This window comes from Lepus europaeus, chromosome 7 (genome assembly GCF_033115175.1).
Source record: "Lepus europaeus isolate LE1 chromosome 7, mLepTim1.pri, whole genome shotgun sequence".
Classification (NCBI taxonomy): Eukaryota; Metazoa; Chordata; class Mammalia; order Lagomorpha; family Leporidae; genus Lepus; species Lepus europaeus.
In genome coordinates this window covers 112,055,663-112,081,835 of record NC_084833.1, presented here as the reverse complement: position 1 = coordinate 112,081,835, position 26,173 = coordinate 112,055,663, and the positions used below count along the sequence as shown (strand labels likewise).

The window sequence follows — 26,173 nt, the reverse complement described above, 5'->3', positions numbered from 1 at the left end:
GTTTATGCATCAGGTGAGCCTGGAAAAGAAAAGCAATAATCATAATGTAAATCCACAAGTAACTGAGAGTAGCTTCCTAACACAGGGATTACTGTCTAAGGTCGTGACTGCAAGCAACAGAATGACAAGGACACCATGAGAAATCTGGCCTGGTGCTGACTGATCTCTCACATTCGGCCTTCATGTGACCCATGAAGAAGCAGAATAATCGGTCTTTTCAGTTGGCAGAACTCTTTAATCCTTGTTACCAGATTTATGCAGTTGCTCCTAATCTTGTTCATTAACAAGGAAATAGGCATATTTCAGAACCATCTTCTCCATCACCACATGGCCAATTCATTTTAAATCAGCCATGTCATTTTGTGTTTGCAAATAAGGCAACTACACAGATAGATGCATATAAGTGCCATGCACTTATTTATTTTTACATTTAAGAATATTTTTCCATTATTCAACATTTAAATGAGGAAAGCACATAATTCATATTTATAATGTACTCACACACACACAGCAGTTAGAGTGTGTAGAGGAAAGTATTACATGGGAGATGGAAATAACCACTGTATTGCAGTACAAATAATTTCTACTCAGCTAGATCTCACAAAGGCAAAATCCAATAGCATTAATACCATCTGCCTTTATTAATTAAATCAGTTCTAGTTAAACCTAGATAATTCTTAGTTATATTTTTGAAGCCCCAATTTTTCCTTCTATCCATTTGTACCCCAATTATGCTAGTCCTCAATATGTTGCTACTGTATATAAGTAATTTCCCTTTGCTGTCCTCAACATTTGTTCTGAGGAAATACTGATGATCTATTCACACTACTATCATTTATTAGATTGTTGATCTCTTATCATTTCCTGCATATTTCAACTTTTACAAAAATAAAGACATGCCGTAGATAAAAATCTCAATACTTGTAGTTATTGGCAAGAATGAAGAGGGAAAAGAAGCAGGAGCTCTCCAGACCATTGTTGTAATTAATCTGTAGAGCTGGGTCGTATGTAAAGCTGACCCACTCATAAAGTTGCACCAGATCAAGATCACAGCAAAAATATAGACAGGAAGACAAAAAGACTCGTTTTCAACCCAAAACATCATTTGAACATAAAGTTCAGCCTATGGTAATCAATTTAATCATGCAAACAGTCATTTTCTATTTGCCTGCTATAAATATAAAGATGAATAAAATAGAGAACTATCTCTTGAAGAACTCACTTTTGTTAATATAAAAGTAACTTCCAAACCTAATCTGACCCTACCATTTACTTCCTCTGGTATCTAAAGCGATTAAACTTGTTTGAGCTTCATCTCCTTCAAAAGAAAAATGGATAATAACATCTTATGACACATTCAGTGTTTACCAACATTAACTGTCAGAATGAATACAAAATAATTTACTCAGTATTTGGCACTTGGTTGCAAACATTTAATAAAGTTGATTTAACAGCTAAGCCTCATGTTAGAGTGAGGAAAGAGTGATAATATAGTAACAACAAAAATATTGCAGATACAATGAATATAGAAATAGACTTTGCCAGAGCTGGAACATTTGAAAAAGCAGAAAAATATTTAAGAGAATGTTAGTTTTTCTTTTTTTCTGATTTAAAATAATGTGTTATGTAAATATGTACTGACAGAATTAAAAGATATTTTTGTAGTCTAGAAAAGCACAAACTCTTGGATCTGAACCTTCTTGTTTCTAGCTGAGTAACTAAATTTGCACTGCTGAAGAGCACAGGTGTCTGGTCTAAACTTGCCTCTCAACAAATTACCTTAAGATACATTTACAAAATCGTTTTGCGGTCAATACTCAATACTTTATCCCCATCCAAACTTGTTGTCAACAGAGGATCTGACATCAATCCCAGGAAGGAAAAACCTAAGAGGTATCACCTAATCATAAGGAGAGTCTTTTGAAAACGGACTGAATTTCCTCCTCAGCTCTTCAAGTGGAACCCAACCATCACCCAAGGAAACACAAGAAGGAATTATCCTACAAAGCAGAGTAAACTAGATGTTTTCTCCAAACTCTAAATTGTAAAAGTTATTATTAGCTTTGTATTTATTTTTAGTGTTACTATCACTACCCTTTCTGATATTTGCAGTTTATCCTTCAGCTTCAATGGCAGAATGAACACATCTATGCCTCTATGCCTACTAAAAGATGTTCTCGTATTAATAAGAAGAAATGAAGGATGGGACTAATTTCTAGTTTTTGTATGCCAAGTGCAAAACAGGATGGCTAAGGAAAAATCTGACTGTGTTTAAACACATACTTTTCCCTTACAAGCCATTCTCCACCCACATACACACAGACACATGCACATACCAATACTTTTCTCCTTCATTTCATTCTCCATGATGGCTTACAAATAAATTGTTGGATTCAGAAATATGTGCAAATTATCTCAAGTTCAATGATTCTCTTCTTTCAGTTTGATGAGCAGGAGAAATTACTGAGAGTGCCTAGAAAGTGTAATTGGGCAGTGGGAGAGAAAAGGAAGAATAGTACAAACCAAACAGGAGATAGAAGGCAATAGAAGGCAAGATGTCGTTATTTAAGAGCTGATGCAAAACACATCTAACATGGGTAAAGAACTTGTCTTCTAAAGCTTATTGGCAAGAAGAATATGCTCCTAAAACCAAAACTCTCCTTGCGTAAGGTGCCAGAGCATAGAGAAAAGATGTCGCACCTTCCTTTCTTGAACCCAGGACATAAATTTCACACTAATAGCCCTGCTATTAATCTGGTCCTGAAACTCTGAATTTATAATGTTTTCAAATTAGAGAGTACTGAAAGACCTGGTTTCTTTTAATATAATATCTCCAGTGGCTCAATCCCCAGATTCCAGAAGCATGAAGGAGCAAATAGAGTAATTAGAGGATTTCCTCTCTTTCCTCATATTGTCTCCCATTCCCTATCTCATTATCTCATGTGACATATTCACTATGAAAGTACCATCACAGGTTTATAAACTTGTAGGATAAATATTCCAAAAAGAAAAGATACAGATTTCCTTTACCTTAACATAACCAATGTTGATATTTTATGGTGTGCTTTTTCCAATGATTCCAATGTATGCTTACGGTATATTTTCAATTTGTTACAGTCATACTATACATGTAGTTTTGCATACTTTCTTTTAATTTACAATTTAATCACAATATTTTCAATGCCACTCAATTGTTACAACTATCATTTTAATAGCAATATTTGTTCTACGCATCAGACATCACTTAACCATCTTCATTTTTCTGGATGGTTAACATTTTTAGCAGCCTTTTAATAGTTCTCAAAAATAAATAGATGATGATGACAATAGATGGATAGACAGATATAAGTCAACATATATTACACTATGATGAAATTCTCAGTTAACGTAATTGTTCATATTTAAGACTTTACAAAAGTTCACTAAATAGAAACACCACTAAATAAATGAATATTACAATTTTGAATAGTGTTGTCCATTTTTTGCTTTCTTAGTGAGGTGCCAGCGAGCTGTGGCCTGCCCAGAGTCACTACATTTTGTCCCTGAGTGTCCTCTGTTTTTTTCTAACCAGCCACACAACTACTATCTACTCAAAAACTAATCTTATAAGAATTTTATCTGTAAGATTTGTTTACATTAACTGCTGGGAAACTCCTGAGATAAGTGTAACCTTGTTAGCTCCAGCTTCTGTAACAAATGCTTGGCTTTGTAATTAACTTTCGACAAGACTTGGTTTTTGCCTTTATATGCTTACCCCTGAGCTCAGTTGAGGCTGCGTGATTTGGAGAGCACATGCCTCTGTGCAGCTGCTGGCTTTCAGAAACAGACTCTGTAAGTCAGCCCTGAGACTTTGGCCTCTTCTGTAACTCACTGCTTTGAATACAACATGAGCAACAGTGCTTCTGAAGGCAAACAAGTACCAGCATTATGTATTAATAAATGTGAATCTTACCAGGCCAGCTCTCTGCTGTGGCCAGGGAGTGCAGTGGAGGATGGCCCAAGTCCTTGGGCCTTGCACCCCATGGGAGACCAGGATAAGCACCTGGTTCCTGCCATCAGATCAGCGTGGTGCGCCAGCCACAGCGGCCATTGGAGGGTGAAACAAAGGCAAAGGAAGACCTTTCTCTCTGTCTCTCTCTCACTGTCCACTCTGCCTGTCAAAAATAAAAAAAAAAATGTGAATCTTAAATATTTTTTCATAAGCAGTTGGCAGCAAACTATTTTCTTTTTTTTTTTTTTTTTTTTTTGCAGTTTGGAAAAATCCTTTGTAACAGACCAAGTGTTTACAACTTTTTAAAGGTGAATGTGTTGTACAATTTGTGTCTATTGTGTTTTAAAACTACTCCAAAGCAATGTAATGTTTTCTTTAAATCTGTATTTTCTACAGCACTTTGAGCATGATAATCACTGTTTTGCCAACTGAGTTTCTTTTTTTTCTTTTTTTTTTTTTTGATATTCAAAAGTGGGGGTGGGAATTTGGTTCAGCAGTTAAGATATCATTTGGGATGCCTGTACACCATATCAGAGTGCCTTGTTCAAGCACCAGTTCCTTCCCTTCCAATCCAGCTTCCTGCCAATGTGTACTCTGGAATGCAGCTCATGATGGCTCAAGTACTTGGGTCCCTGCCACATACACGGGTGACAAGGTTAAGTTCCTGGCTCTTGGCTTTGGGCTGGCCCAGCCCAGGTGTTGGGAGCATTTGAAAAGTGAAACAAAATGTAAGATCTCTCTCTTTCTCTCTCTCTCTCTCCTCTCCTCCCTCCCTCTCCCCTTTCAAATAAACTGAAAAAAAGAAAATTCAAATACCAGATTCAACCAAAAAGACCCTCTCCAAGGCATATCACAGTAAAATTACCAAAGTTAAAGACAAGGGTCAGTCATAAAAGGAGTGAGAGAAAACCTTCAAGTTACACACAAAGGGAAACTTAACTGGGTTAACAGCAGACAGCTCAGTAGAAACTCAACAAGCCAGAAGAGAGTGGCATGATGTATTCAAGGTTGTGAAAGACAAAAAAATTCCAATCAAGGGTATTATATCCTGGGGGCCCACGGTGTAGCCTAGGGGGTAAAGCTGCCGCCTGCAGTGCCAATGAGCGCCTTTTCAAGTCCTGCTTGCTCCACTTTCAACCCAGCTCTCGGCTATGGCCTGGGAAAGCAGTAGAAGATGGTCCAAGTCCTTGGGCCCCTGCACCCACATGAGAGACCAGGAAGAAGCTCCAGGCTCCTGGCTTCTGGCTTCGGATCAGCACAGCTTGAGCTGTTGCAGGCATTTGGGGAGTGAACCAGCAGATGGAGGACTTCTTTCTCTCTCCCTCTGCCTCTCCTCTCTCTACGTATCCAGAAAAACTGTGAAATAAATTATTTCTCAGAGTGAGAGAAAATAAGACGGCCTGGGTTTAGAAAATAAGACGGCCTGGGTTTAAAATGGAGTCGCTTGGCTAACTGCATATTGTTCTGCTTTTGTACAAAATAGCTGGGCTTGCAAAATGCTTTCATGAGCTAATTGAACTTTAGTTAAACTTGTAGCATGTGATTATTGTGCTAATGCTTTTATGAGATAATGGAGCATGTGATAATTATTTTAGGAGCTATGTTAAGTTTTTGGTCATGATGACCCCGTGTTTATGCTTGCTCAAGGTTTTTTTGTCCCCTTACCCTGGATCTTATGATAATTCGTCATGCTGCGGTTTATCTTGTGATCCTTTGTGTAATGCTGTGGAGATATGCTAATGTTGTGGTTTTAAACCATAAATACTGTGGGCAATTGAAGGTCGGGGTCGTTCTCTCTGCACTGCTTTGTAGTGTTGCTGAGACGGCCCATCTGCGCAGATGTAATAAACTTCCTCTTGTTCTTGCATCGATTGGAATGGAATTCGTGTTTCTGGGGTCGGTAGAAGTGTGGGACACCTTTCGGGGGTCTTACAAGAGGAGCAAAAACTGAAAGAATTCATCACTGCTAGTACAGCCTAACAAAAAAACTTGAAGGAAGCCCTACGCTAGGAGGCAAATTCACTAACAGAGCAGATATAATCACTAAAAAATCAACAAAATGACTGGAGTTAGTTCTTATCTATTAACATTAACCTTGAATGTGAATGAGTTAAAGTCACCAGTTAAAAGATATGGTTGCCCAAATGGAAAGAAAAACAACCCAATGAAACGCTGACCACGACTAACTCACTTCACAGGTACAGATACACAGACCAAAAGTGAAGAGTTGGAGAATGATATATCGTGCAAATGAAAACCAAAAACCAGCTGAAGTAGTTATACTTTATATGTAAGATAAAATAGATTATAAATCAAAAACTGGAAGAGACAAAGAAGGACATTGTGTCTTGACTGAAGATCAATTCAACAAACTATAAAAATTCTAAAATACATCAACACAAGATCACCCAGGTATATGAAGCAAGTATTATTAGACCTAAGAGAAAGAGAGAGATTCCAACAGATTTAATAGCGGAGGACTTCAGCATCCTACTTTCATCAATTGATAGATCATCCAGAAAGAAAATCAATAGAAACATCAGAGTTGAAACATACAATATCACAAATGGTCCTGACAGACATTTACGGAACATTTCATCCAAAAGCTACAGAAAATGCGTTCTTCTCATTAGTACACGGAACATTTTTTTAGGATAGACCATATATTAGGCCACAAATAAAGTCAGTAAATTTTAAAAAATGGAAATTATATCACGTATCTTCTTACACCACAAAGGAATACAATTAGAAACCAACAAGAACAATAGAAAAATTACAAATACTTAGAAATGGAACAGCATGCTCCTGAATGACCACTGAAGAAATCAAAAAGTGAATAAAAAATTTTTCTTGGAAAAATAAAAATGAAAACACAACATACCAAATCCTGTGGGATACAGCAAAAGCAGTATTAAGAAGGAAGTTTATAGCATTATGTGCTTATATAAAAAAAGAGATCTCAAATAAGCAATCTAATGACACATCTCAAAGACTTACAAAGACAAGAACAAATCAAACCAAAAATTTAAAGGAGAATAAAAATCAAGGCAGAAATGAATGAAATTTATTATATATATAATTTTTGTTATTTATTACATATATACATATATTAATTTCCTATATATATTATATATAAATCAATGAAATTAGAAGCTGTTTTTTAAAAAGATTAAATAATATAGACAAATCTTTAGACAGATTACCAAAGAGAAGAAAAGAGCAAACACTAAAATAAATGCAATTAGAAATGAAAAAGAGACGCTATGACTGATACCACAGAAGTACTAAAGATCATAAGAAACTACAATATGCAGCTATACATTCACAAGTTGGGAAATCTTAAATAAGTAGACTAATTACTGGATACATGCAAACTACCAAAATTAGATCAGGAAGACTGAGAAAATATAAACAGATCCACAACAAGTAACAAGAGTGAAGCAGTAACTGAAAACCTCCATCAAAGAAGAGTCCAGAAGCTAATGGCTTTCTACCTGAATTTTACAAGATATATAAAGGGGAACTAACTCCAATACTCTTCAAACTGTTCCAAAATGTGGAAAAGGATGAAGCTCTACCAAACTCTTTTTATGAGGCCAACATTACTCTGAGATCAAAATAAAAGACATAACACAAAAGAAAAATTACAGATCAATATACTTGATGAACACTGATCTGAAATTTCTCAAGAAAATATTACCAAACTGAATCTAACACTGCATCAGAATTATCATATATCACAAGTGAGATTTGTATCAGGCAATCATGGTTCAGCACTTGCAAATCAATGAATATTAAAATCACATTAACAGAATAAATGACAAAATGATAATCTTGATAAATGGAGAAAAAGCATTTGATAAGATTTAACATCTGTTCATGATTTAAAAAAAGAAAACTTTCCACAAATTAAGTATAGAATAACAGAGCTAAAAAAATTATAAAGTCTACAAAGCACAATATCGTACTGAACTAAGAAAAGCTGAGACCTATTACCCCCTGATGGATGAAGTTCAAATTAAAAAACAAAGGATGTTGGGTATGGTTCATTACTTTTTATCAATTATCACTATTATTATCAATTTAATGATAATTTATCAATTATGATTATCAATTGTGATAAATATTTCATAATAATATGAGATTGTAATGATAGGAGAAGGTAGGTATACCATATATGGGAACTCTTTGTACTACATGACTATTTTTCTATAAATCTAACTATTCTGAAATAAATACCTAAAAAATTGAAAAAGCTACAAGAATGAATGACTTTGGGTTGTAGGATTTAAGATGGATATACAAAAATCAATTGTCTTTCTATGAATTTTCAATGCATAAACACAAATTCAAATTTTAAAACTACCATTTAAAATAGCATCAAAATGGTAAATAGTGAGAAACCTGACAAACTATCCTGGATCTGAACAATGAAACTACACAGCAGTGCTAAGAGAAGCAAGAGGTTTGCAGTAGCCATGAATCAGACATAATATTGTTAAGATGTCAGTTCTCCCGTAATTGTTCTAGAGAATCAACGCATTTCTTATCGAAATTCCAGCAGATTTTTATAAAAAATTATAAGTTGATTGTAAAATATATGGAAATGCAAAAGGCCTTGAATAGCACAAATAATTGTGAAAAATACTCGTGTCAGAAAAATTGCTCACTGGCAGCACAGGCCCAGTGATGAATCTATGTGGTAAACACCAGTGCCCAGCGCTCTACCCTTCTACAGTGTTGGTCAGGGAATCAACACAAGTCACAGAATTTGTGGTGGCCTCAGCTGTGTCTTTTCCGCATGCCAGGGATTATCAGTGCAGAATTCTTCATGATGTTGGAAGTCCCAGCTCATTTATCACATAGAATCTTGTAGGGTTTGTGAGATAAAGCCAAGAAAGACGAGTCATCCTTTCTTTTCCTGAAGAAGGTGAACCTCAGAAATCTCTTGATGGAGAGATACAGAACCAGTTGTGCAGCACTCATGAGAGTTCAAAGGTAGCCCTGGCAACAGATAGGTGGGCAGTAACAGTGTTTTCCACCGACACAGTAAGAGAGGAAAGGAGATTGATGAGTGTTTACTTTGGGGAAGAAAAATACAAAGTCTGTATTTTAAAAATGTAATTTCTATCTTTTTTCATTTTTAATTTTAATTAATTTTAACAGATTCAATTTGATTTGTAGATACAAGTCTAAAAACATAATGATATTTCCTTCCTCTCTCCCTCCCAGCCTTCTTCCTTCTACCTTTGTTTTTGTTTTTGAGATAACATTTTAAATTCACATTATAGTAAAAAGGCATATAATCCAAGAGAATAAAATGGAAGCTAATAGCATTCATAAGGATTTGAAGAAGAAAGTTAGATAGAAGTTTAAGCATCTATTTGATAAGGAAATTTTGAAGTATATTAACCAGAGCTCAGTTGAAAATATTAAATAGTCTTTCTAGATAACATTGTGATCTTACATTGATTAGTTATGTATAACTAATACCAGAAAATAGATTAATGTGGCAGGTTAATTGCCAGAAATGTTGATTTAGGGAGCTTCAGCTCTTCAAAATCCCAAGTTGTGTTCTCCATACACAGGTGACACAAAAGCTTCTATTAGCGCAAAAGGCTTGTGTAGCTACAACTATTTTCTTTCTCCAAAACTAATGATGATTTGGGTTTCTGCTGCCTTAGACAAGTTTTCTTCCTGTGATTTTAAAATGCCTTTTCCTGATAGCTAAGACATATTTTAATTCTGAAAGAATCTTACATCACATCTCTTTAACTGTATGAATTCAAGGTAAAGAACATTCAGATAAAATGTAAATATGTTTTAAATTAAGAGGCTAGAAATTCTGAGAAAAGGAAATCTCTGAACCAAATCCAGTGAGGTTGCATCCATTGTTGGCTAGGAATTTGCCCACAGTACAAGTCTGCCAAACCACAGAGGGACAAAGTTTAATGAGTATGATGATTACCTAGAAGAAATGATACACATTATCCCTGGAGCACTGAAGACCCAGGGCTCCTTTTGCTGACTTAGCACAATTACTAGAAAGTTAAAGATTCATCAAGGGCCCTATGAACTCATGAGAGAATTGTCTCCCTTGGGATGGACATCTATTTTTTTCTACATTTGAACTCAGAAAATAAATCAGAAAAATAAATCATTCTTCACACACAGAATTTGAAACCCAACATGCCATAGTTACTTTTTTTGGAAATTAATTTTGAGCTAAATAAAATAGCTTGTGGAATGATGACATAGAAAATAAGAAACAACTTTCACAGCTGTATTTACATAAACTTTAGAATATTTAAGACAATGTTGAAACACTAATCTCTTCCTGAGGACTCTGAGTAGCAAAACAATTTAAAGCTCTATTTGAAGAGTTTTTCTACAGAGTTTTCTTCCTTGATTTTTTTTTTTGAACCAAAATGAATTGCACTATTCATTACAGACATAGCGTTTTGTCAAAAACCTAGTTGTGAAATTGGTAAGTAGCAAGAACTAGCAAAACCTCAGCACTTTCTACTGTTGAACATGTTGGGGGAATCACAATGTGTTTGCATTTATTATGTGTTTCTTCATTCTTCTTCATATTTGACTAAGATTGCCTTAGTCATGACATATGGATTCAACTTTGCATAGTTTTGTAAATGTCTCAAACTTCTATAAAGTCATAAATTAATATAATGATTTCTCTGGAAGCCTTAGCATTACAACTTTCAGTTGCAACTCAGTCCCAGCTCAGCTTAACAGTGGAAAAGTCTGCTTTTATCAGAGATCAGAAGTGAAGATGTGCTGCAGCTGTGACTGTAAACATTGCATCTTTGCTTAGTCCTCTTTACTAAACAGGCAGAACTAATCCTCCATGGCATATTTGAGATGGTTGTATTTAGATGGCTTAAAATCATAGAAGAAATAATAAAAATTTATAAATATAAATGGGTATAGGTGAAGAGGGAGGAGGAAGGTAATGGCAATCTGACCATTCATGCATTCATTGAGGTTGAGATTTTGATACGACTAGGAAGGTATGGTATAGGGTACGGCAAGAATGGGAGACAGACCGTGAAAGGGGATAGCCTGATGCAGTGATCATGCCTTGATGCTTGTGCTACTGATCAGTGGACTTTGGAAATGCACTTTTCTCTCAGCTCTCCATTATGAAAATGAATTGTTTTAGAAACTTGCATTTGTAATAAAAAGTCTCTGATGATCAAAGCCACTGAGTCTACCTACTCAGAAGTGTGTGTGTGTGTGTCTGTGTGAGTGTGTCTCTCTGTGTGTGTTTGTGTGTGTAGAGAGAGAGGGAGAGAATATATGTATGGAAAACAGAAAGCAGTACTGGAATAAAGGCTTATCCCTGTGAGAAGTATACCAATACTATATGTTTGATAAAACACACGTATCTTTAAAAATTCTACAGAAAACAGAATTTAAAATTGTTTTCAAAATTTGGGTGTTTTTATGTAAAGTCACTCCTTTTTCCTACGGTACTTGAAGAAGGAGTAATGATTCCTCTGTGTAACCTCACTTGGCAGGGAAGGATCTATGTAAAGGATGTTAGAAATGGCATCCTTGTGTTCTCTACCAGAGTAAACCTAGTGGTCACAGTTCATATGAAATATGACCTCAGTAAATGCTGGCTTTCTCTCCCTTCCTGTGAGGACAGAGTCCCACATATGACAGCAATGATGAACGTGAGCCTTGTGACAACGTTCTTCCTCACAGGCCTTCCCCACACACCAGCCCTGGGCTCCACACTCTTTGGCGTCTTCCTGGTCGTCTACATCCTCACCGTGCTGGGGAACCTCCTCATCCTGCTGGTGATCAGCCTGGACTCTCGCCTCCACACCCCCATGTACTGCTTCCTCACCAACCTGTCCTTCATCGACGTGTGGTTCTCCACTGTCACGGTGCCCAAAATGCTGATGGCCTTGGTGTCCCCAGGCGGCGGGGCCCTCTCCTTTCACAGCTGTGTAGCACAGCTCTATTCCTTCCACTTCCTGGGGAGCACTGAGTGTTTCCTCTACACAGTCATGTCCTATGACCGCTACCTGGCCATCAGTTACCCACTCAGGTACACCAGCATGATGAGTGGCAGGACGTGCGCCCTGCTGGCTGCTGGCACCTGGCTCAGTGGCTCCCTGCACTCTGCTGTCCAGACCACCTTGACATTCCGCTTGCCCTACTGTGGGCCCAACCAGATCCAGCATTACTTCTGTGATGCACCACCCATCCTCAAGCTGGCCTGTGCAGACACTTCAGCCAATGAGATGGTCATCTTTGTCACCATTGGGGTGGTGGCCTCAGGCTGCTTTCTCCTGATAATGTTGTCCTACGTGTCCATCATCTGCTCCATCCTGAAGATCCGCACCTCAGAGGGGAGGCACAGAGCCTTTCAGACCTGTGCTTCCCACTGCATCGTGGTCCTGTGTTTCTTTGGCCCTGGAATATTCATTTACCTGAGGCCAGGCTCCAAGGATGTCATGGGTGGGGTTGTGGCTGTTTTCTACACTGTGCTGACCCCACTGCTCAACCCAGTTGTGTATACTCTGAGGAACAGGGAGGTGCAGAAAGCTCTCCTGAAACTGACAAGTGGTTCACTATGTACTCAGGGTGCATAGTCACGGGAGGACACACACACACACACACAGACACAGACACACACAGACACACACATGTGGATATATATGTATATATATATTTCTTTTTATTTATAATTAAATTAAATATATAAGAATTGGGAGTATATTTCAATCATCCTCTCAATTTTCTAATGGAAGTTAATGAATATTTGTTATTTATTGTAAATGTTTGCAAGAATACCAGTTAAAGCACACCTAATGAGTAAGAAGAGGAAAAACCACCATCAATTGTGTTTTTATTTTGTATTTTTTAATTTGTTATTTATAAAATGGGAACAAACTTCATGTATTTCATGTACATAGTTTTGAGAGCATAATGATATATCTCACACTACTCTTCCTCCCTCCTTCACTCCAACCCTCCTTTTTTCTTCTCTTATTTTTCTTTTGATTTTTACAATGACATACTTTTTAATTTTCTCCATAATTATAAGCCTAACTCTCTACTAAATAAAGAATTCACCAAGTAGTAAGGAGAAAAACCACTGTTCATTAAAAGTGTTTGCATGTTCCATTAAGGCAAACTCATTCTCTGGTAAGGAAACAATGTGGCATCACCAGGGCTCACTGTGCTGAGCATAATGTGTGCTGGAGATGTCCACCTCAGTTTTCACTTGGAAATATGCTGGAAGATTATAAATGCTATAAAATGTGTACTATGCCAAACCATAATGAAAGTAAGTTCAATTTTTAATGATGCTATACAAGATAAAAATCAATGTCTTCATTTAATTGAAAACATTACTGAAATAATATAGAATTACATGAATTTGTAAGAAATAGTGCGTAGAGAGAATCCTGGCTTATTTTCTCAATTTGCCCTAATGGTAACAATTTGCAAAAGTGCAAAGAAAAATCAAAATTAATATGACCCACAGATATTATTTTGATTGCCCTGGTTTACTTGTATTTGTGTGTGTGTGTATGTGTGTGGATAAGTACTCCACATTTTTAACACAACAGTAGGTTTATATACCCAGTATCAGATCAAGATATTGAGAAGTTACAGGAATATAAGACTCTCTTGTATGATACTCTTTGATGCTAACATTGACCACTTCACAAAGCTGTCAAATACTGGTATTTTACTAGTTTGAGTGTTATACAGTCCAAATTTGTGTTGTTGGTGTCTTATGTATTTAAGAGGCAGGGAGAGAGAGAGAGATTGAAAGAAAATGAGAGAGAGGAGAAAATGAAAGAGATTTTATCTATAGGTTCACTTCCAATCGTCCAGAATGGCTGAGGCTGAACCGGATCAAAACTGAAATCAAGGAATGCAATCGTGGCCTAGATGTGTGTGAAAGGTACCCAACCACTAAGACATTACCTGTCGTCTCCTGTTCATGATGAAAATCAGAATCAGGAGCCAGACTGGAGCAGGAGCCGAGGCTCTCTCACACGGGCCATTTCATCCAACCTCCATCTCAACTACTATGTCAAACACTTGTCCCAGATTTTATGGGGATTTTTATGTTTTATTTCCTCGTATTTTAGAAAGGGAAGGATTTTCCTTCCTGAATCCATCTGTTTATCCATTCAAAAACTAAAAAATGCTTTGAATGTCTGCTGTGTACTGCTCACTATGAGTATAAATAATAAACAGACCTTGCTCTTCTTTCTAAAGCTTGCAGTCACAATAGAAAAGAAGCACAGGGTTCATGTGAAGATGGGTCCTAAAAATTAGACAAATCATGAAATCCTTAATGGGAAAGGTGATTCTTAATCTTACAAATGTGGGTAACTTACTGAAACACAAATCAGTAATCTAGTAACAGTTATATTTGGAGACACACCTGGTATCAACATACAAACCAGATTGAAGAAAAATAAGCTTTAGTGCTGTGAGATAAACTAAAGAGCTTTTCAATTGCATATTAGGAAGAAAAAACATCAAAAACCAAGTTTAGGAAGCAGCAGTAAGAACTGAGAGTGTGAAATAGGCAGCACATGGTGGCCCACTTTGTGAAGAGGTAAAGTTGATGGAGAAGCTTGTATGATTTGGCAGCTTGGATACAGCTCACTAAAACAGAGAAAGCAGCAACTTAAGGGAGAATGAAGTTGTAACTTTGGAAATGTTTGGGTTGAGTACCTGTGAAAGTGTCAGGTAAAATTATCTGATTGGCAGCGTGGCTGAGACGAAACAGCAGTGGCCTACAGAGTTGAGTGAGCAACAGGACTGGTCACTGTACACTTTAGTTTGTGTTGCCTGCTGAGTATGTATTTCCTGAACATGGAGAAGAAAACTTCTGTTGTGTGTTAGCACAAAGAGGAGGCAGATCAGGAAATGGTAACCATTAACCCTCCTGCATGTACTAGCAAGTCCAAGAAAAGGAAGATTTAGAATTTTATACAATTTATTAATGCACCTTACTCCCAGAACTGTTTCTCGCAGCAGCACACAAAGACTCTTATAGGGACTGTAAATTCAAAGGAGCCCAAAACAGCAGGTATAAAGCAGCTACATCTCAATAAAATGTTGAATTTAGAGAATGCAAATATGCCTCAATAAAGTTCATAAAGGTAGGGAAAAAAGACAAAATTATAATTTTTAAATATAAAACTGTTGGGGCCGGCACCGTGGCTCACTTGGTTAATCCTCCGCCTGCGGCATCCCATATGGGCACCAGATTCTAGTCCCGGTTGTTCCTCTTCCAGTCCAGCTCTCTACTGTGGCCCAGGAGGGCAGTGGAGGATGGCCCAAGTGCTTGGGCCCCTGCACCCGCATGGGAGACCAGGAGGAAGCACCTGGCTCCTGGCTTCGGATGGGTGCAGCACCAACTGTAGCAGCCATTTGGGGAGTGAACCAATGAAAGGAAGACTTTTCTCTCTGTCTCTCTCTCTCTCACTGTCTATAACTCTACCTGTCAAATAAATAAAAACTAAAAATAAATAAATAAAACTGTTATTTCTAAATATCCATGACAAAATTGGTGGTATCAGAATTAGCCTCCTGTAAATAAATATATAATTGTCACTCTCTCTTGATTTCTCTCTCTCTCAACTGCCCTCCTTCTCTCTTCTTTGCCCCTTCCCCTTGCTGTCAGATTTCCTCCGTCAATAAACTCTTTCCCTTAAAAAATAAATAAATATAAAACTGTGTAAAATGCAGTCACATATTATAACAACTGCTAAAGGAAATTCTACAACTACATGGAATGATCCCAGATGGAGGGACAGAAGTGAGAGAAGGAACAAACAGCACTGGACAGGGCACAAGTACATTGGGACTCAGAAAATAGTACTCAAAATATGCAATTTGCAGGCCGGAGCCGTGGCTCAACAGGCTAATCCTCCGCCTAGTGGCACTGGCACACCAGGTTCTAGTCCCGGTCGGGGCGCCGGATTCTGTCCCGGTTGCCCCTCTTCCAGGCCAGCTCTCTGCTATGGCCCGGGAGTGCAGTGGAGGATGGCCCAAGTGCTTGGGCCCTGCACCCCATGGGAGACCAGGATAAGCACCTGGCTCCTGGCTTTGGATCAGTGTGGTGTGCTGGCCACAACGCCCCAGCTGCGGAGGTCATTGGAGGTTGAACCAAAGGCAAAGGAAGACCTTTCTCTCTGTCTCTCTCTCTCACTGTCCATTCTGTCTGTCTATATATATATATGCGCGATTTGGGACTTCAAACTGAGGGTACGCAGGGACCAGTAGATGCAGGGAGGGCTTTTCCTGAAGTGTTCCCCACCTAAAGGCAAGGTATGTCAGACTCATATCACAGAGGAAGAGACTGAAAAATCAAGCCCCACACCTGGATCCCAGAGGAACTTTGTCTCAGGCCATCATCTGCTCTCTAGACTAATTCTCACCCGTAAAAACTACTGGGAACCCTCTAAAATGTCCTGCAGCCCCTGCTTCCTTCTCTAAGAGCAGGATATGTAAGTCTCAACCTTCTGCTCCCTCTTTGAATTTCATATTCCCTATGGCTCCTGAGCACCTATGTGCATTAATGAAAGTGTTGCCTGTTTTCCAGTTAATCTGCCTACTGTCACTTTGCTTCAACTGACTCAACTACCAAACACCCAAAAGGAAAGTTTGAGCTTTGCCACACATGCAAGATATTGGCTGTTTAAAGTACCAAAAGTAATATCTTGTGGGGTTTATAACATATTTATAAATCAGGATGATATCAAAATTGTATGAAAAAGCTACATGGAAATAACGGTTGTAAGATTGTGGAATATGTCCAAAGGATCAATTGAAGTTGATTATGGGTTATTTAAATGATATTGGATATCAGAAAAACCTTAGACTATTAATAATTAAAATAGAAAAAATAATGAAAAAGTAAAATACAGCAATGAAAGTAGTTAATAAATTCATTAAATAATTTGATTAGTACAAAAGAAGAAAGAAAAAAACAGAATAAAGGGAAACACTTAATGTAAGAATGGATGGTAAGAATTCACCAGAACCGAGAATGAGTAGAGTTAGACTTCTTAAAATCTGCTGTAAGGGAGCAACAGGCAAGCAGGCCAGCTATTAGCTGACACTTGCTGACATATCGATTACAGTCTTGGAGATATATATTTATATCTGGGGCAGATTGTCACTGCTAGGGGCTTTTCTGTCACTATTAATTTTTTTATTGCTGCTAGGTATTTTGTTATTGCCAGACCTATGTGACTTCCCCATGAACTCAAAACATATAGCAAAAGGTTAGACTATTACAGAAGCAGTAGCCAAGTACAAATAAACAAAAATATTAACAGGCAGCCTAAGAAGGAGTCATCATTTAATTATATGTCATTTGAAAGAAACTATACCAAATAAAAAGACACACACACACATACACATACACAAAATGGAAAGTAAAAGGATGAGACATTTTGCAATGAAAAATAGCACAATTTTTTTAAAAAAGTAATTGATATATGGCCGGCGCCGCAGCTCAATAGGCTAATCCTCCGCCTAGCGGCGCCAGCACACCAGGTTCTAGTCCTGGTCGGGAAGCCAGATTCTGTCCTGGTTGCCCCTCTTCCAGGCCAGCTCTCTGCTGTGGCCAGGGAGTGCAGTGGAGGATGGCCCAAGTACTTGGGCCCTGCACCCCATGGGAGACCAGGAGAAGCACCTGGCTCTTGCCATCGGATCAGCATGGTGCACCGGCCACAGCGTGCCGGCCGTGGCAGCCATTGGAGGGTGAACCAATGGCAAAAGGAAGACCTTTCTCTCTGTCTCTCTCTCTCTCACTGTCCACTCTGCCTGTCAAAAATAAATATATATATATATATATATATATAAACAAAAAAGTAATTGATATGGCCTGTGCTGCGGCTCACTAGGCTAATCCTCCACTTACAGCACCAGCACCCAGGATCTAGTCCCGGTTGGGGCACTGGATTCTGTCCCAGTTCCTCCTCTTCCAGTTCAGCTCTCTGCTGTGGCCCAGGAGGGCAGTGGAGGATGGCCCAAGTGCTTAGGCCCCTGCACCCATGTGGGAGACCAGGAAGAGGCACCTGGCTCCTGGCTTCGGATCGGCATAGCTCTGGCCGTAGCGGCCATTTGGGGGGTGAACCAATGGAAGGAAGACCTTTCTCTCTGTCTCTCTCTCTCTTACTGTCTAACTCTGCCTGCCCAAAAAAAAAAAAAAAAAAAAAAAAGTAATTGATATGGTTAATTTCATATCAGATAAAGTGTATTTTCAAGTGGGAAATGTTAGAAGAGATGTGCATAGCATTTTAAACAGATAAAGGGAACAATTTTTTTAATAGATTTTGTTATTTATTTGAGAGGTAGAGTTACAGACAGAGAGAGGGAGAGACAGAGGGAAAGATATTCCACCTACTGGTTCACTCCCCAAATGGTCACAATGGCTGAGCCGATCCAAAGCCAGGATCCTGGAGCTTCTTCCAGGTCACCCATGTGGGTGCACAGGCCCAAACATTTGGGCCATCTTCTACTGCTTTCCCAGGCCATAGCAGAGAGTAGGGTTGGAAGAGGAGCAGCCGGGACTAGAATTGGTGCCCAAGGAAACAATCTGTCCTTAAGCAAAGCCCAGCACTTTCATGGATGTTACCGATAGGAACACCACCAGTTTCTAGTGGTGAAGAACTAAGAAAATCCCCCTCCTGGTTCTGCTACTGTCAGGAGAAAAACCAACCATTGTGGAATATACCCACAGCCTCATCCATGACAAAGACCTGCTCCCGCTTGCCAGATCCTCAGCCCAAATAAGATAAGGCGCTCTCCTGGCTTCTTAGGGGGGAAAAATACAGTCAACATGGTCACTGCTACAGATAGTTACACTAGGAATGCTATGGCTGGAAGGATACAGGGGCAAAGATAGGATGATGCACGGAGGAGCCTAAGGAAAAATTGTGATAGTCACAAAATATTATAGGGCAATAGTCTTCCCTCAAATTTTATCATCACATCAACAAGACTTAAATATAATAACAGCACATTGCAGTAGAAGGGGATTCAGGAAAGTGATTATCTGTAAAGAATAATGCTACCAAGTATGCAGGCAGAGCAACACAGGACCGTAGGAAAATGTGAAGCCTCTGGCACTACAACTACAAGCACTTAATACAGTCCCACTTCTACAGATTAGAATAAATCATCATGTTAAGGCCTCTTCACCTCCAGGCCTGCTACCCATTACAACATGCCCAGCTTTCAACAAAAAATTACAAGATATAAACACAAAGAGAAAAAATAATCATCAGAACCATTCCAATGTCACAGAGATGTTGGAATTATCATAGAAGGAATTGAAAATATAATTAGCATGGTAATATTCTACTGGAAAAATAGACAACATAAAAAATAGGTAGGTGATGTAGCAGAGCTATAGAAATTCTTTTTTTAAAGATTTATTTTATTTATTTGAAAGTCAGAGTTACACAGAGAGAGAAGAGGGAGAGAGAGAGAGAGAGAGGTCCTCCATCTGCTGGTCCACTCCTCAGATGGCTGCAGCGGCCGGAGCTGCGCCGCTCCGAAACCAGGAGCCAAGAGCTTCCTCCGGGTCTCCCACATGGATGCAGGGGCCCAAGGGCTTGGGCCATCCTCCACTGCCTTCCCAGGCCACAGCAGAGAGCTGGATCGGAAGAGGGGCAGTCGGGTCTCGAACCGGCACCAATATGGGATGCAGGCGCCTCAGGCCAGGGCTTTAACCCACTGCGCCACAGCGCACACCCCAGAAATTCTAAGATAGAAACAAAAGGACCTGCTAAAAATTGGAAACGCTAATATAGGTGAAGGATGTCCTCATAGGCTAAATGTTTGTTCTGTTTGTCAACAAGTTTCGGAAAAGTTTAACCTCATTAATCTCATTTAAAAAAAAAAAAAAAAACTGTGAAGCCATGCCAGAGATATAGGAATGGATTTGTAGTGCCAAAGGATACTCAGTCTACCACAGACACCTTTGAACACACGGGAAAGTCTGCCAGCAATCCCCTCGCTTCACTCTTAACGCTGAACAGAAATTAGCATGGTCTCTGTTAGGAATGCTGATTAGTAAGCAGCAGGCTGCCTACTATGCTATGATTCTTTCACACTGATGTGAAGAGCTTTGCCCAGATGTGAATGACTTGGCATACTTTATTATGCTTTGAAATCCTTTTAGACACATCACCAGAATGTGAATAGATAGCTAACGTCTTATATTTAAAGGGGTAGTAAAAAATCCTCATTTGTCTTATCTATTAAGATTTCAAACCCAGAGCCTTTATCTTCTTTTGGTATCTGATGCTCCTGAGCGCTGTCACTAGGACATCTTGTGGCTGCACAAGTCTCAGTCATATTTTCAGCACTCCTATGACTCCCTCCAGTTTCTGCTGAATGTGAATCAACTCCATGCATGATACTGAATCTTTAGGACTGCACAAGTGTCTTGTTGATCTTAAGGGCTCGCACACTGGGATGTTTTGAGGGATATACAAAATGTGAAAATGAAGTCCAGTAAAAAATACATTTTGCTGATAGTAACTTTGAATTAAGGTATGATAAAACTCATCTGTAAAATGCTCCTCTATTCTACCATGGAGGAGGTCCTTTTTATCTTAGCAATTTCACCCACAGCTTAAGAAAACCTGAATCACACAGTAAACATTGAGTTAAGATCCTAACATCATCCACCCAAAACTCTGTCTACCTGCAGAGTCCTGATAGGATAGCACCTTCTGACCTTCATGTGGCTGATTGGGTGCAGGTTCTTGCCAAGATGATGTATGGTCTGGACATTAAGATCACTAAGGAATAAAAGAAAATGTTAAATGTCTTGGACTTGGTCATTTATGCCTCATTTTCCTTTCATTAGAGTTAAAAGATTCAAATCAATTTAAAATATGAGTTCACAAGGAAAAGGGAAATTCTATGAATTTAAGGTACACCTCAAAACACATAAATTGTAAACTTTATATTGTCCAAGCTATGTGTGTGGATTATTATGACTTACATAATTAGGGCAGGGCTTTGTTATTTGCATGTTAATTCTCTTTACTTTCAGAAGGTGGTTCACTTCACTGCTTAACTTAGGTTATATGTTTTACCATGGCATCTCACATATATAAGGTTACTTTAATCAGTTCATATAAAAATGGAATTGAAAGATAAGCTTCTTGGGTGCTGAAGTATTTTTGAATCCATACATAGCTTTTGTTACAATACACATTTTCCATGGATTTTTAGAACAGTGCTTAACACATCATGACACTAAAGTCCTCTGATAACGTGTGTGTTCTCCACTGGACACTGGCGTTCTGGAACATAAATGCTGTCATGAAGCTCTGTATCTTCTGATCCTAAAATAATAGTTACCTAATTAAAATGGTAGAAGGAACTATTCGATTGATTAACTGAGAAAGAGCAAAACTGAACTGATGAACAAGAATCAGCATCTGGACTTTTATAAAAGTCACTTTATTCAAGACTTGATCTAATTCGCCCTATGCTTTAACACTCTATTTCTTGTTTTAAATCCCTTTCAACTGCTCTTTGACTCGGGAAATGTAGATCAGACGCACCATGACCATACTCACACAGTATTTTAGAAATACAGGTTAACAAAGAAGTTACACCACTAGTAATTATCCCCTGTGGATAGCATCTTAGTTCAGTACTCCAGGGTTGCTCTTTCAAGGAGACACTCAAGAGAAGAAATCAAAATGAGGTGTAATGTGATGAAAGATTGATGAGGTGGAATGAAAACATATATTTTTGTTTCTTTTTTTATTTTATTTTATTTTACCTTATTTTAATTATTTGTGAAGGAGAGAGAGAAATGGGGTAGGGGCGGTGGGAGGGCAGAGAGACAGACAATGCTCCCTATTCTGATTTATCTTATTTTTCTTACTTTTGAAAACAGTAATGGTAGCATTTAGAGCTTAATAGTGACACCATGAGTAATTATAAAAGAAAGTTGTCCTAATTACTATTTGATGATGCAAATGTTCATTATTGAAGTATTAATATATCCCATTAATATTTCACATCATTTCCTAACATTTCAAGTCATCCTGTCTCCTTTGTCTTTTCTGTTTATCCAGCTCTTGTACCCTTTTCAGTTACATGAGGAAGAAACATCAGAGGAAAGACCACAGGAAAATCCTCCAAGTTTCAGGTGTTGGCTTCAGGCCATTCTTGGCTCATAAGAGACAAATAATGGAACTGAAAAGGAGAAAAATCTTTACATCTAGATGGAAATCTCTACCCAATAGAAATTATTATGGACTCAAATCAAGAAAGTTGACGCTTGATTAACACAAAGGAAAATCGCCTGTTCAGAAGTGACATCTGATATTGTGAACACTTCAGACAGAAAGTGACTGTTTAAGAAGATGAAGGGTCAGTAGCCAGGAGAACATTCTTAAGTGAACCTAACCAAGACTCATGTGAGTTTAGGTAGATTGCTATAGGCTAAGAAAATACTTTCCTTGACAAGTCTAAAGTTTAAGATGGAACAATTTCGATAGAAAGCAAATAGAATGATAAAGTTAGATTAAGTATTTAGAGTTTAAATCTGGTAGAGGTTGAAGAATGCATGAGATTTGTTTTAGATTCTATGGGAAATGAAAGTTTTTTAAAAAAATTCTTACACTAATGTTTAAAATGTAACTATATAAAAGTAGATGCTTAGTTATTTCAATGATACTAATATTCATCGATATTGACCTGCACCCCGAAAAACACAGAATGTTTCTGAGATTTCCTGATAACAATGTAGCATAGACATTAGCAGCATGAGTTTTGGTGTCAAATAATTCAAGACCAAAGCAAGCCCGTATTTCTTACTATTTGTCTGAATTTGGATTACATTATCTGTATAATAGCATTTTTATAATGATTAAAATGAGATAATGCTTATAAACTATTTATTATATTACAAGCGTTTTGCCTATAAATTAGTCTAGAGTGACTCTGTTTAGCATAACTACAGTATTGCATGTATTTTATATTTAAATTCCTTGAAAATTAATAAATAAGAGAATACTAAATTTGTCAAAATAGCTAATTAATCAGAAGTATGATGTTTTTAAAAATATTGTGTAAATTATGAGTTGAACAGAGCTTGGCTCCTCAAACTCCTCCAGATGTTCGAAGTTTGCTGTCAGTGTTCCAAGTTGATTAGGGGTGGAGAACTGACCTAATTGTAGCATCTGAGAATGGGTCTGGTGGGAGGTCTTTAGTCACGAGGGTGCTCGCACTTCTTGCTAAGAGTCAGCTATGTGAGTCGTGTTTGGCATAGCTTCTCTGCTTCCTGGCTCACCTGCTCATCATTGTTTCCCCACACCTGCTTCCCCATGGCCAGCCTCTAACCTCATCAGATGCCAGACTAATGCACCTGCCTGATTCTGAACTGTGAACCTCCAAACTTTAAGATAAAATAAACCTTTTCCTTCCCAAGAAACTCCTCTTAGATGTTTTAAAGTGATGAAAAATAACTAATACAATGGCTAAAAGTAATTCATTATCAATGACTTAAAGAAAACCATATTTCTGTATCTTCAAAAATTTTAAAAGTAAAAATAAACAGAAAGGTTCCCAAACATAGAGAAATATACAACTATCTAGACACAGGAAGGTCACAGTTCACTAGTCAGAGTCAACTCAACCAAGTCTACGCCAAGATATTATTATCACGCTCTCCAACAGTAATGATAAAGAGAAGATTCTCAAAACCATAGGAAAAAAGAAACAACTATGCCCCAGTCTGCCTAACTGCAGACTTAGAAGAAATGCACAGGGTAGGAGAGAGTCCAGTAAGATTTTCACAGTACTGAATTAAAAAAAAGGCAACCAAAAAACATGTTTTTAAAGGTATCCTTTAAAAATGGAGAGCTAAAGACATCCCCAAAAACAGTCAAGGCGTCCCCTCCGCCGTCCCCAGGCCGGTCCCAGAGTCCCCCTCAGATTATGCAGGCGAGACTGGGGGAGCAGCTCCAGCATCACAGCGGGACTCCGAGGCAGCCAGCCGCCTCTGCAAGCCGGTCCCCTTCCCTATGTCCCTGTGTCCCTTCCCTTCGCGCCAGCCGCCCAGCCGGCTCCTCATTCCCCTGCCCTTTCAGGCCCCAATCCGTTACCGGGGGCTGGTAGGGAGAGCCAGGCGCCAGGAGCTGCGCAGGCAGTGACTCAGGGCGACGGCGGCGGGAGGAGGAGCAGGAGTACACTGCGATGTTGTATAAAATATGGCACATAATAGTTTAATGCTGCATTATTTATAACATTATATTAATATGAATAAACACTATAAATGAAATTATATATTATATTAATATCAGTAAAAAGTATGATTAGGCTTCTGCCAAAGAAAAAATATAAAAGGACAAAAGATATGTGAGAAGATGCTCAACATCAATAATAATCAGGGTAATACAAATCAAAAGTGCAACAAATATCACCTGTTCAGATGGCTATTATCAAAAATTCAAAAAGTTAAGCTCTGGCAATAATGTGGGAAAGGAAGGATTTTCGTATACTGTTGATGAGAATATAAATTAGTGAAGCCACTAAGGAAATCAGTATCAAGATTTCTAGAAAAATGATAAATTAGGGGTCGGCATTGTGGCATAGCAAGCAAAGCTGCTGCCTGCGATGTTGACATCCCCGATCAAAATGGCAGTTCAAGTCCCAGCCGCTTGGCTCCCAATCCAGCTCCTTTCTAACATGTCCGGGAAAGCAGCAGAGGATGGCCCAAGTACTGTGTTCCTTCTATCCATTTGGGAGACCCAGATGGAGCCCTCAGTTTCTTCTGCCTTCAGCTTGTACCAGAACCAGACGTTGAAGCCATTTGGGGAGTGAACAAGAGGATGGAAGACTCATTCTCTCTCTCTCTCTCTCTCTCTCTCTCTCTCTCGTTACTCTCTCCTTCAAACAAATAAACAATTAAAATAGAATTACAATATGATGCAGTAATTCCACACCTTATTATACAATCCTAAGGAAAACAAATCAATATGTCAAAGAGATATCTGTACACCAGATTCTTGCAGTATTATTGTCAATATACAGAAAAAGAAATGTGGTACATGTATACAATAAATTTTTTTTCAGGGTTAAAAAAAGAATTAAACTCTGACATTTGTGACAACCTGAATGAACCTGGAGGACATTATATTTAGTGAAATACATCAGTCACAGAAAGACAAATACTGTAATATGGAACTAAAAAGAAAAAGTTGAGCTGAACTCTTAGTAAGAAAATTGAACAGTGGTTATCAGGAAATGAGGGTTGAAGGGAAAGAGGAGATATGGGTCAGAAGATACAAACTTGTAGTTATAAGGTGAATATGATCTGGAGAGCTAACGTACAGGATGGCAATTGTGGTTCATAATAATATACTGTGTAGTGAACATTTGCTAAGAGCATAGATCCAAGTGATAACACACACAATCAAAAAAAGTAACCTGTGGTTCATTTGTTTTCCCTGATCGGTGACAACTGAGCACCAAAGGGGAAACCTGTTAAGTGAAATGGACACTATAAGAAACAATGACCTGATCAGCTCTTGTCCTGACTCTAGATGTACAATGTAATACTTTATCCTTTTTAGTATTTGTTGTTGTTGTTGTTGTTGTTCTAGTACTAGTGGTTGAACTCTGTAATTAACACACAATTATTCTTAGGTGTTTAAATTTTAACTGAAAAGTGATCCCTGTTAAATTTAAGAGTGGAAAAAGAGAGGGAGGAGATGTACAATTTGGGACATGCTCAATCGGACTTGCCGCAAATGGTGGAGTTAGAAATGTGCCAGGGGATTCCAACACAATCCCATCAAGGTGGCATGTACCAATGCCATCTCACTAGTCCAAGTGATCAATTTCAGCTCATAATTGATGGCTCTGATAGGTCTAAGAGTCAAAGGGATCACACAAACAAGACAAGTGTCTGCTAATACTAACTGATAGAATCAAAAAGGGAGAGAAAGATCCAACATGGGAAGCGGGATACACAGCAGACTCATAGAATGGCAGATGTCCTAAACAACACTCTGGCCTCAGAATCAGCCCTTAAGGCATTCGGATCTGGCTGAAGAGCCCATGAGAGTATTGTAGGCATGGAAAGCCAAGATACCATGGAAAAAAAAAAAAAGACCTAAATGAAAG

General features: G+C 38.3%; 1 protein-coding gene across 1 annotated transcript; it reads left to right on the top strand.

The window, feature by feature from the left end:
• Window positions 1-11,679: 11,679 nt before the first annotated feature.
• Window positions 11,680-12,615, top strand: LOC133763939 (olfactory receptor 10G7). Its single transcript, XM_062197622.1, has one exon. The coding sequence runs from the start codon at window positions 11,680-11,682 to the stop codon at window positions 12,613-12,615; it is 936 nt and encodes a 311-aa protein (XP_062053606.1).
• Window positions 12,616-26,173: the final 13,558 nt, after the last annotated feature.

What these genes read in the sequence shown, in the direction of transcription:
- LOC133763939 (XM_062197622.1), top strand. Translation starts at nt 11,680, where the DNA reads ATGATGAACGTGAGCCTTGTGACAACGTTCTTCCTCACAGGCCTTCCC.